At 42.8% G+C, this 12,487-nt stretch overlaps 1 protein-coding gene across 1 annotated transcript in view; it reads right to left on the reverse strand.

Moving 5' to 3' along the window:
• adcy6a (adenylate cyclase 6a) overlaps positions 1-12,487 on the reverse strand; it is a 136,482-nt gene that overhangs the window by 29,500 nt on the left and 94,495 nt on the right. Inside the window, exons 6-9 of the mRNA XM_080734101.1 lie at positions 5,882-6,031; positions 3,726-3,847; positions 1,531-1,642; positions 210-337 (exon numbers count right to left, since the gene is read on the reverse strand). Of these exons, the coding sequence (XP_080590227.1) occupies positions 210-337; positions 1,531-1,642; positions 3,726-3,847; positions 5,882-6,031 (512 nt within the window). The remainder of the gene's footprint in view (positions 1-209; positions 338-1,530; positions 1,643-3,725; positions 3,848-5,881; positions 6,032-12,487) is intronic.

Raw genomic sequence — 12,487 nt, forward strand, 5'->3', positions numbered from 1 at the left:
AGGAAGGTTTGTCCATGTGTGTTGAAATATAATGTCCATGTATTTGCTAGATAATCACAGCGTTTTATTAGCTCTCGGCTTGGGCATCACTGCAATCTGCAGGCCTCTCACAACAAATGGATGGACATTACTGATGAGGCTTCCAAATTATGAACACAAGCCGTTAACATTTGTAACCAAGCTGAGACGTTGGTTGGTACTGTACTTACGAAATGGCCTCTATCATGTCGACGCCCATCTCCACACAGCAGTGGGCGTGGTCAGCCCGGGGCTCAGGCAGGCCGGACACACAGTAGTAACAATCACCCAGGATCTTAATGCGTAGACAGTGGTTCTCCTGAGAGAGAGAGAGAGAGAGAGAGAGAGAGAGAGAGACAGAGAGAGAGAGAGAGAGAGAGAGAGAGAGAGAGAGAGAGAGAGAGAGAGAGAGAGACATAGAGACATAGAGACAGAGAGAGAGAGACATAGAGACAGAGACAGAGAGAGAGAGAGAGAGAGAGAGAGAAAGAGAGAGGAAAAGTATAGCTTGGTGAACGAACCATCCCGGTCGTGTGAATTCACATTATCTCGTGTCTTCTCGACCGGGATGGTTAAAATAAGGACCAATGTCCTTATTTTGGTGGGTCCCCACTCTAACCTAACGCAGACCTGTTTGTGTAGGGCAGGCAGATGGGCGGGCGCGGTGAGTCTCCGCAAGTCTCTGGCCAATAGCATGTGTTCTCCTCCCCCCTCCCCCCTCTGCTCCTCTGCTCAGCGCAGAGGACGTTCACACATTCGGTGTGACGTTCTCTGCACTCTGATTGGTTAGGGAAATTCTACACTTCCTACAACAGTGATCATAACGCGATCGCCCAGGCTTCTTTTTCTTCCGATCGCCTAAAGAAGTCTGGGTTTTTTTGATCTTGTAGATCGGCTATTTTTGCTTCTTTTGAATTGGAATCCTGAATTATTTGTTATTTTTGTATTGGAATCCTGAAATGTAACATTTTGATTTAATTTCAAACACATTTAGTTATATACTCATGATAACTTTATGAACCTAAATACAAATACCTACATTGGACATAAAATAAATACATTTTAATACTACTATGCTAGTCATTAAGCTACTAATATAGACAGAATTAAAGCAGGTCATGTTTGGAATTGTAACAGCTGAAATCAATAATATATCAGTATTCCAGTATCAACGAGTGGGCTGCATTAAGTGAAGGTGGGGGCCGCATGTGGCCCCCGGGCCGCCAGTTGCCCATGTATGGTATAGCCTAATAATCGTTTGGTATTTTCATCTTTTATTCTAAGTCTTGATTCACATTATTATCGAAATAACGTTACGTCATGTTGTAGTTTGTTGTCATCACCAGGTAGCAAACCGGAACCACCAGTTTTTATTTTTGTATTTTCTTCTTTCCGGTTTAGGCCACGCCTTGCCCGGACCACTCGGGCCAGTTTAGAGCGAATACCAGGCTTTCCCATTTCCCAGGTGGAAAGTCTGGTGACGCGAGGTTAGGTAAAAGACCGGTGTCTTACCGAGGCCAGCTTGTCGAATCGAGCGAACAGTTCATTGAGCGTCATGACCAGCTCCTGAGCTGTGCACTGAGAGGCCAGGCTGGTGAATCCCTCGATGTCTGCAAACAGAATACTGTGGAGGAAAGGATCACACGTCACTTATTTCATTATAAATAACTCCTAACAGAAAACTGTGGAGGAAAACGATCACACCGTTAAGGTGGTTGCACACTGCTGCGTTTTTCGGGCCGAATATCGGAGTGAATTTCGGAGCACGCAAATAAAAAATCAACCTCACGTTATGTCAGTCACGTTTGCACACTGCCGCCCGTTTCGCGCACCACTCGGTCCCTTGCTCTCTATATCTCTCTCTCTCTCCTTGCCCTGAAAAACGCATTTCGCAACGAAAAACGCAGCAGTGTGCAACCACCTTTACTTTTTATTACACGGCTTGGTTGAATGCTTGATTCAATTATTTCTGGATAACAGACCGCTTAACGAACGGTCTATAACGGACCGATGCCTATTCAAAGGCTCAGAGCACCTGCTGAGTGAATTTGATGCCGTATCCAACATGATAGCCATGTGAGCAAACACACATTTACAACTAAACGTTGCTCTCAAGAATGTTTTTAGAAATATTTGAAGCGAGAAATAGACGATCCAGTACCAGAAATGGATTCTATTTGACCAACACTTCCTTGTTTTCCAAGGCGATGTGTTACGCTGGGGAGACGGCCAGAGAGTTACTTAAATAACTGTGGAGTAAAATGATCACGCACTTAGTTCATTATTAACAGAATACCAGTGTTGACTTTGACTGACGCGTCTCGCGTCACAGCGAGATGCGTTGAGAGCTTGTAGATTGGCTATTTTCAGAGGGCATCACCCGAGCGCAACAAAACATAAAATGTCTTTTAGTTATACTGGATCTCTTGTGCACTACTCCCTCCCAAACAGCTTAGTTTAGTTTTTGCTAATCAACAAGCTCACAACAAACTTATCTTCATTGGTCCTCAATATTCATTATATAAGATGACATCATTTCAAACAACATTCCAACCGTTATTAATGCAATAACCTGTTTTCTATTACTAATGTAAAAAGCGTTATTAATAGATTTTTTTTTTTAGTAAAACAAAAATGTAATTAAACTAAAAAAGGTTGAAATAGCTCGATATACAAATACACAGACCAAATAGACAGCAATAGTGAGTGCCATCTTATTATTGGCATTCATAATTGGCATTCAAATCATTAAAGGAGTACTTCACCAATTGTCAGCCTATCTTCATATAGTTGATATGAAGATAGGCTGACAATTGGTGAAGTACTCCTTTAACGATTTGATGAGTAAAAACAACCCTCTAATACTTCACCATCTTAGGTGGGATACGTTTTAATAAAGCATGTGGAATCATCAGTGTCCATGCTCATTGGTTAAGTGTAGCCTATGACGTGTATTTTCACCTCCGCACAGCAAGGAGCGCTGTTTTATTGTCAGTGCTACTGATAGAGTGAGACCTGACCTGCACCTCAGACTGGTGCTGCGTGCACGACGTGGCTGCATGCGTGCATGCGGAGTGTACGTGCATGCAGATTGTGTGTGTGTGTGTGTGTGTGTGTGCGTGCGTGCGTGCGTGCATGTACAGTACATGCCCAGTGCTGTAATTGAATGTGTGCTGAGGCGCTCGATCTTCAGGGACTCCCTTATCTTTGGCTGCAGGCGATTAAGTATTCCCTCACTAGTGTTAATTAGCCTCCTCTGTGCCAAACCACCCTATACTGTAGTCCTTATAGTCCCCTCTGTATGTGTGTGAGTGATATCAAACAACATTGTTCAAACACACACACACACACACACACACACACACACACACACACACACACACACACACACACACACACACACACACACACACACACACACACACACACATATATATATATATACATATACACACCAATGTATGTACCAATCATAAGCACCTATTCAGTAAAAAAAGAAATTATACAAGGATGTACAGATTAGGGATGGGACGATAAGCAATATTATCATTTATCTTGATGAAAAAAGCAAATGTTCCGCCCCAGGATAATGGATTTTGATTATCACGATAAATCGCCATTTCTTTTGTGACAATAATGGTGATATGACATTTTCATATGGTCATATCCCTAGTACAGATTGTAGAGGTGGTACAGGTTGCTCTGACCTGACGTTGTCGTGCTTCTGGATGTAGATCTTATGGAACATCATGTCTTCCTTCTTGGCATTGATGTCAGCCTTCATCTCCATGGCGACGTGCCGTGGCAACACAGAGAGCAACAGCCGTTCCTGGAAAACACGTTTTATTCTTTATTTTTTACAAACATCACGGCAGGGGTATCTCACCAAATTCTGGGCCCTGGGTACAAGGATTCAAATGGATGGACCCATGGATGGTCTTCATAGGGGAAGGGGGTTTATCCCATTTAGACTGGGAACGCATCATTACGCATTCTTTTGTGCTTTAACTATTGAAACTCACAGCGCGCTGCGAGCTTGTAGATCTGCTATTTTTGAAAAATCTTGAAATTTTTGGCAAGTCTTTGAATATTTTTGACACGATTCTATAAAGGTCTTCTAAATCCTTCTATGTCAGTCAAACTTGTGAAGGACCCCCAAAATGACATGTATTTGGCCACAGACACCCATATAAAAATATTTAGTTCCAGGGACACCCCAGAAACAAAATTAGTTACAAATGTTCACTTAAAAAATACATATATTCAAAGATTTACACACATTTTCACGACTTTTCAAAAATAGCAGATCTACAAGCTCACAACACAGCACTCGGTGCTGCGCTGTGAGCTTGTATATCTGTATTTTTCAATAGCTAAATTACCAGTAAGACTCCCTAATCGGGAGATAAGCGACCGTTGGTCGCTTATCTCCACAAATATCACAACCTCCACCTCTCACGTCATACGGGTAGCCATAGTTACACCTGGAATGTTGAATCTCCATATATGGAGATAACCTACGCATCACACAAAGTCTGACCTCACCAGCCCATACTTGGGCATGGACGACTTATATCTCCATATACGGAGATGGCCATATATGGAGATACGATGACATCACAGAGTCCACAGCTGATGATGTGGCGTGATGTCATACAATACACAAACAAGCCCTATATAAAGGGGCAATTCTCACCAGGGAAGAGAGCATTGCCTGGAATGTTGAATCTCCATATATGGAGATAACCTACGCATCACACAAAGTCTGACCTCACCAGCCCATACTTGGGCATGGACGACTTATATCTCCATATACGGAGATGGCCATATATGGAGATACGATGACATCACAGAGTCCACAGCTGATGATGTGGCGTGATGTCATACAATAAACAAACAAGCCCTATATACTGATGCGGAGATATGAGCAGGGCAAAGGTGTGACGTGTGACGTGTGACCGACCGACCGACCGACCGACCGACCGACCGACGGACGGACGGCCGGTGGAGGTTTTCATAGTAAACTGCTCCCTGACGGTCGCAATAAAATAATTAAGGCCCCTCCACCTTGGGCCCTGGTAACTCAGTCCCACTTTCCCCCACCCTTGTGACGCCCCTGAGTGTGTGGGTGTACGTGTGTGTGCGTGCGCGCGCGTGTACAGTATGTGTGTGCTTGTTGTGCTATTTGGAAGAGCCAAAGTACAGTAGAATTTGACAAATAGACATTGTGACAGTGGTGGGAAAAGTATTCACATTTGGTAGACATGCTCTGTTCAAGTCAGGAATTCAAAATGTAGTTGAGTAAAAGTACAAAAGTATTGGCATCAAAATGTACTTAAAGGTAGGGTAGGTGATTTAATTTAATTCAAATAATAACAAAATGGAGTGGGGCTTTCCTCCAATCATGGTCGAATGGGGGCGGGCCTTACGCACACCCTGGCCTGCCCCCACTTGATCATGATTGGAGGAAGAAACCTAAGCGAAGTCACCCATCACCCTTTAAAGTACCAAAAGTACAAATACTCATAATGCAGACTGTCCCATTTCACAAGTTTTCAAGACAATGTTTAGAAAATAGTGGATCTTCAAGCTCACAACGTGTGTGTGTGTGTGTGTGTGTGTGTGTGTGTGTGTGTGTGTGTGTGTGTGTGTGTGTGTGTGTGTGTGTGTGTGTGAGTGAATGAATGAATGAATGAATGAATGAATCTTTATTTTCGTGTCTTGTCAAAAGACCCATCCCTTACGGGATTATAAGACACCAAACATGGATAAACATGGATAATACCACATTCAATTACTGGAGACTGCACAACACTAATAAAATTAAAAGAAAAGAAAAGAAAAGAAAATGCGTGTGTGGTACCTGTTGCTGGTTCTCCCTCTGCAGATGCAGTCTGGCCTGGATGTACCCCCTGGTCTCCTGGAAGGCCTGTCTCTGGGACACCTCGGCAGGGTAGTGGGTGCAGATCCCTATGATGTTGGTGCACAGGAAGATCAGCACGTTGGCACTCACCTGACAGAGGGACAGAGAGACAGGGACGTGAAGAGAATGTTAGAGAGGCAGTGCTTGATTAGCCTCGCAAGCCATCCCGAGCTACGTCATCACCAATGTGCTTCCTTTCTCGGTCTGGAAATTGGCAGAGAATTTCCAATCAAAATGCTGCATTTCGAGCGAATCCGCCTCAAACCGCTCCTGATTGGTCGAGCGGCACTTGCATTTTGTAAACAAACATGGCGGACCCCATGTCCGACGCGAGTTCACAAATCGCAAATAAAAGCTGCATTAAGCGAAGTTTTATCTGAAATCAACGGCATCTCATAACTTAAAAACGAACAACAGTTTGCACCTTTGGAATTTCTGTCTGGAAAAGACGTATTTGATGTTCTCCCGACGATGTTTTGATGCGCTGATGACTACTGACTGGACCTGTCAGTCAAAGTGAGTAACTACGTCATTGCGTAATGCATTGTCTATGGAGAACTCCCAGACTCTCCCCTGGGAGAGTGGCTTTTGCGAGGCTAGTGCTTGATACCACACTGAACTAAGCATTATAGTGAATACTGGAGATGTGGCGTCACGGCATGGATTTCTACACAGAGAGCGCAATTCTTTCAAGATAAGATGCTGCGTTCAAGTTCAGGAGAATTTGGACAGGCAGGTGGGCCTGTGCATTTTTCTTTCGCCATAGTAAAAACTGCATTGGAGAGGGCACTTTTTACAGATGGATAAAAGGGCAGGGGCTCAAGCCCCCTGTGATGTCTATGTGTGCACGTACCTGACAGAGAGAGTTTTTAATCCATCAGGAAGTAATGTACAATTACATGTAACTATTCACTACTTGAACCCCATTATCCCTATTCTATGCTTGCCAGAAATAGCAGATCTACACAACCCACATTGGCTTATATATTGCCTATAAGAGATCTGGTGTGGGGTTTAAGTACAGTTGCATGCATTATGTGGTCAAAATGAAGGAGAAGACATGCTTTGAGATCTGGGCTCTGTGGGATCACAATCCCAGAATTTGAAATTTTCATTTTCATGAAAAGAAAAAAAAGAAAAAAAGAAAATAAAAACATTTTATCAGGCTATAGAGCAGTAGACCAATGAATCCAGGAAGTGGTACAAGGCAGGGGTCATCGCCAAGCTAGTCTCGCGTAGCCAGACAACTATTCCACAATCTCTGAATGCTATATAGAGTCTGGAACAGCAGCTCCCGAACGGCGAGTAATGGAAACGGGCATTACCGTTCAAGAAAATATATTTTAAAATTTAATTTCTGCTAAGCAGCAAGCTAAACATGCTTATATGATTTTTATTTATATAATGATAAATGTGTGCGATGTGAGACTGAAACGGAAGTGACGTGGGGGCTTCACTTCCGCTTTCATCTCGCACTCATTTTTATCTTTCTGCTTTGCCAGACTGTATGCTGGGAGCATTTGACCAAATCGCGGAGGCAACCGTCTGGCCACGCGAGACTATCGCCAAGCTGGATGTGGTGGACATTTTTGTCAAAATCCCATTTTTCCCACAGACATACAGTAAAGTGAGCGGACAATAATATTACCAGAAACACAAGAGCTAGCCCTGAACAGCCCTACATTTTTATAACGCTTTTCTAAGCAAGTTGCGAACTCAAAGCGCTTCACAATGGTCCATTCATTCATACATTGGGAAGTGAAGCGGAGAACATTTGACACCAGCGTCCTCACCTAATTCCCACATTCGCACACCAATGGTGGCAAGCTTGCACTGACCAACTCACTGGCAACTCATTGACCATAAGCAGGTAAGATGTAACTCTGAGAGTGCACACATGGAACAGAGTTTGGGTGGTTATAACCATAACACTCTCAGAGTTATGATGGAAGCACTAGTACTCGTGGAATCCTAATACGCCATAGTGTCCTAGTAAAATAAGTGTCATACATATTCTGAAGAAAACCTGGAGAATTGACATTCAGTGATTGAGTCTTATGGTGAAAATAAGAACATTATAATGGTGTGTAAAAAAGAAAGATTATTTTACATAATCGCAATTATTTTGTCATAATCATCATAATCGTTTTCATGTTCATATATTTTCAAACATTTTCAAAAATAGCAGATCTACAAGCTCACAACGCGTCGCATCGTGAGGCATTGTGAGCTTGTAGATATTTCCACTATCAATGTTCTTTTTTAAGTATAAAGTTGTCAATTTCTTTCTTTTCTTTGTATATTTGTGTCATATCTGCCATGTGCAACTTCAAAGCCCACAAGCCAAACAGAAATGTAATTGTCAATGACAAAAACACAATTAAATCGTTAATCGCAATTATTTGAGTGACAATTAATCGTCATGTAAAATGTCATAATGGTGACAGCCCTACCTGGTACAAGGTCACTGCAAGGAACTAAACGAGGGGAAAAGTAGAGAGCTTATCGGCCTTACGGTACCCATGTCTACACTCAGCGTTATATAAACAGGACATCTGAATGTAACTTTGACTAACTTTATGTAAACAGAACAGCCAGCAGATATCATAGTGAAGAGAGTGCCCTGTGTAATAAGAACTGCAGTGGAAAAACACCAAGCACAAAAACTATGCAACTAAGCATCAGTATTAAATAGTTAAATTGTGTTGATTTTGTTTATTATTATTCCTGTCACTATTATTGACATTACATTCAATGAAGGTATTCTTTTACACATTTTGCCCAACATACTGTTGGAATAGCGGTTGATTTCGTTGACGCGTGCATTTCAAAATGTAATCGTTAAACTGTAATATTATAAAAACACATCAGACACTTTACGTTTCCCCCAAAAAGGAAATGCATGTATTTAATATTTAATTCAGTCTGATCAGAAGCAGATATAAAACATATCCTCACCAAACCCAACGACCAGAGGGGGATATAGCAAAAACAGACGCGCGCGCGCACACGCTCACACGCGCGCGCGACACACACACACACACACACACACACACACACACACACACACACACACACACACACACACACACACACACACACACACACACACACACACACACACACACACACAGAGAGAGAGAGAGAGAGAGAGAGAGAACAAACTTCCTCAGGCCGCGGGAACATGTTTCTATTTGTGGTATCAGTTTCCACTTAGCCTCTTCAACAGACGTCCACCATTGGCCGGGTGCTCGGCTAATAACTTTTCACAGCACGTGTTTGTTTTTTTGATAAAGTCCTTCGCTCTCGTTTTGAGCAAGATGAGATGAGCCAGCACTTGATGTCAGCTCACTGGGGGGACACAGGGGCGTCACAAGGGGGGAAAAGTGGGACTGAGTTACTAGGGCCCAAGGTGGAGGGGCCTTCATTATTTTATACTTTAGTAATAAAATAGATGCTTACATCTGCTATTTTTTAAATGTGTGCAACTCTTTGAATATATGTATTTTTTAAGCGTCCGTGGCCAAATACATATAATTTTGGGGGTCCTTCACATGAAAAGGTTTGAGCACCACTGACATAGAAACATAAGTTTTTCAAAAAAAAACGTGTATATCTGCTATTTTTCAAAAGCACAAAATAATGTCTAATAATGCGTCAGTCTAAATGGCCCAGTCTAAATGGGTTAAACCCCCTCCCCCCTATTTGAAGAACATTCATGGGTGTCATTCATCAGTGAATCCTTGAACCCAGGGCCCAGAATTTGGTGCGACACCCCTGGGGGGACGTTTCACTTATTGTCCTGACATCTCCTCCCTCCCCCACTGCCTCATGGGAAAGGCTGACCTTGTGTGACCTCTGTCACAGGGTCATTTCCTTGTGAAGATGTGTTCTTGTTTACAGCCTGAGAGTGGAGCTCTCCACTCCAGAGACGGACGGCCGCGGAGGAGGAGGAAGTCCTTACGATTATTTACTTTGAGTAAAAGCAGTCATGCGGTGGAAAAAAGTAATCGCATTTAACTCTCAAATACCGGGAACGCGCGTTAGATTTGAACCACTTTAACCATTATTTTATGCTTTAACTATTGAAAAATAGCAGATCTACAAGCTCGCAGCGCGGCACTCGGTGCCGCCCTGTGAGCTTGTATATCGCGCTGTGAGTCTTTGAATATCTTTGACCCGATCTTTGACCCGACTTCTAAATCCTTCCTCTAAATCAACTGTTCTCAAACTTTTTCATGTCAAGGACCCCCAAAATTACATTTATTCGGCCACAGACCCCCAACTCAAAATATGTTGTTCCAGGGACCCCCCAGAAGCAAATATTTGAGTTACAAATGTTTGCTTTTAAATAGATATATTCAAAGACTTGCAAAGAAAAATCATGATTTTTCAAAAATAGAAGATCTACAAGCTCGCAGCGCGGCACTCGGTGCCGTGCTGTGAGCTTGTATATCTGCTATTTTTCAATAGTTAAAGCAGTCAATAATCCTAGGCCTAAATTGGTTAATACTTGAGTAAAAGAACCAATACTGCACTGTAGAAATACTTACAGCAAGTAATAATCCAAAACCTGGATGAACAATAATTTTTTGACACTCGTTTCTTCCAACGGTATATTTTGTTGACTAAAACCAGACTAAGACTAAATGGAATTTGATTGAGTGACTCAAAATAGATTTGCTGTCAAAATTTGACTCCAGAGCAAGAGGTGGAAGAAGAAGTCTTCCAGTTAATTACATAAAAACTGAAAGTCCTTTTCCTCCACTCAAACGTGTTCAAAATGTTTACAAAGTCTTTGTAAAACAGCAGATAATGTGCCTTTGGCACAAGCTCAACACCTTGCCCACCACGACAGACCCAGGTGAAAAGACCTGGTTACTCTGCCTTCAAGTGCAAGAGGACTGGAAATACCAGATCAAAAGTACAATAATTGCCTCTAAGTATTGAAAAGGGGAAATAAAGTACCTAAAAATAGTGCTAAAGTAGAGTACTTGTACTTGGTGTCTTTCCAGCAGTGCTCCAGAGATGTACAGGCAGTCTGACAGCCAGCCAATAGGAAGCCCTGCCTGCCAAGACACATCCTGTATGACACACTAATGACACTGAACAAGTACTCTATGTCTGCTTTACTGACAGCATGGTAAAATAATTAATACCACAACAACTGGAGTTAAAGTCTCGACCACAATGTTAAGATGGTAAATGTTGCATAGTGCCTTTATCCAAGGCGCTTTACATAGATTGTGCATTACATTCACCCATTCACACACACATTCAGAAACCTATGGCGGAGGAAACCATGCAAGGCACCAACCTGCTCATTGGGAGCAACTATTGGTTCAGAGTCTTGCACAAGGACTCTTTGACATTAAAGGACAACGCCGCCCTAAATCAGTCTTCTAGGCTCATTTCCCTACGTATATTGATCCAAAATTACTGTCCATGGGGTCTATCAGGCACAAATGCTCCTGTTGTCCAGTTTCCCCATTAGAACCCAGCAGCTCTCATAGCATAGAGTGGAGCCTATAAGCCTATCACTTTTACACTATTTGTTGTGGTCAAAAGTGAATTTATTTTTCATGAATGTGTTACTAGTTGTCATTACAAACACATCCATGCCATCGTTGTCCCACAAAAGCCATCACACTCTGCTAAACAGATGTTATGCTTTTATGTGCTTTACCAAGTCCCGGAAAAGATGCCCTGTGATTGGCCAGTACAGTCACTTTGATTGGCAGTTGTGCTGAATGCTCACCCCAAAACATGATTTATGAGACTGTGGTGGCTTGTGTGGAGCAAACAAGGCATGGATGTGTTTGTAATGACAACAAGTAACACATTCATGAAAAAAGAAATCACTTTTGACCACACCAAATAGTGTAAAAGCGATAGGCTTATATGCTCCACTCTATGCTATGAGAGCTGCTGGGTTCTGCTGGGGAAACTGGACAACAGGAGCATTTCTGCCTAATAGACCCCATGGACAGTCTTTATGGATCAATATAAGTAGGAAAATGAGCCTAGAAGTGATTTAGGGCGGAGTTGTCCTTTAACTCTGGGGGAGCCCGGGATCGAACTGGGAACCCTTCGGGGACCCTCCATGTTCTAAGCCGGCAGCTCTACCCCTGAGCCACTGACGCCCATTTAGGCTAAAGGACAAGCACAAAAAAGTCCAAAGTACCAAAATATGAATAGTAAACATATTTATATACAGTAACGTCTTTATGTAAAGTGCATTCATACACAGACGGTGGAGGAAACCATGCAAAAAAAATGATTTTCAGGAGCACTTTAGTGTTCTTGCTCAAATACACTTCTGCCCAGGGGGGAGCCAGCCGGTGGATTGAACCTTCTGTTTCCTAAAGTGGCCCGCTCTACCTCCTGAGCCACTGCCGTCCCCCAAGTACATTTTTGAGCGGTGGTCACACCGTCTCCATAGCGTGGCCGTGTGCGTATCCGTGTATGTATGTATGTATGTGTGTCTGTCTGTCTGTATGTAGCCTCTGGTGTATGTAGCCTGAGTACCCCTGGGTGACCAGAGAG

Source organism: Nannobrachium achirus, assembly GCF_963921795.1.
Source record: "Nannobrachium achirus genome assembly, chromosome: 9".
NCBI lineage: Eukaryota > Metazoa > Chordata > Actinopteri > Myctophiformes > Myctophidae > Nannobrachium > Nannobrachium achirus.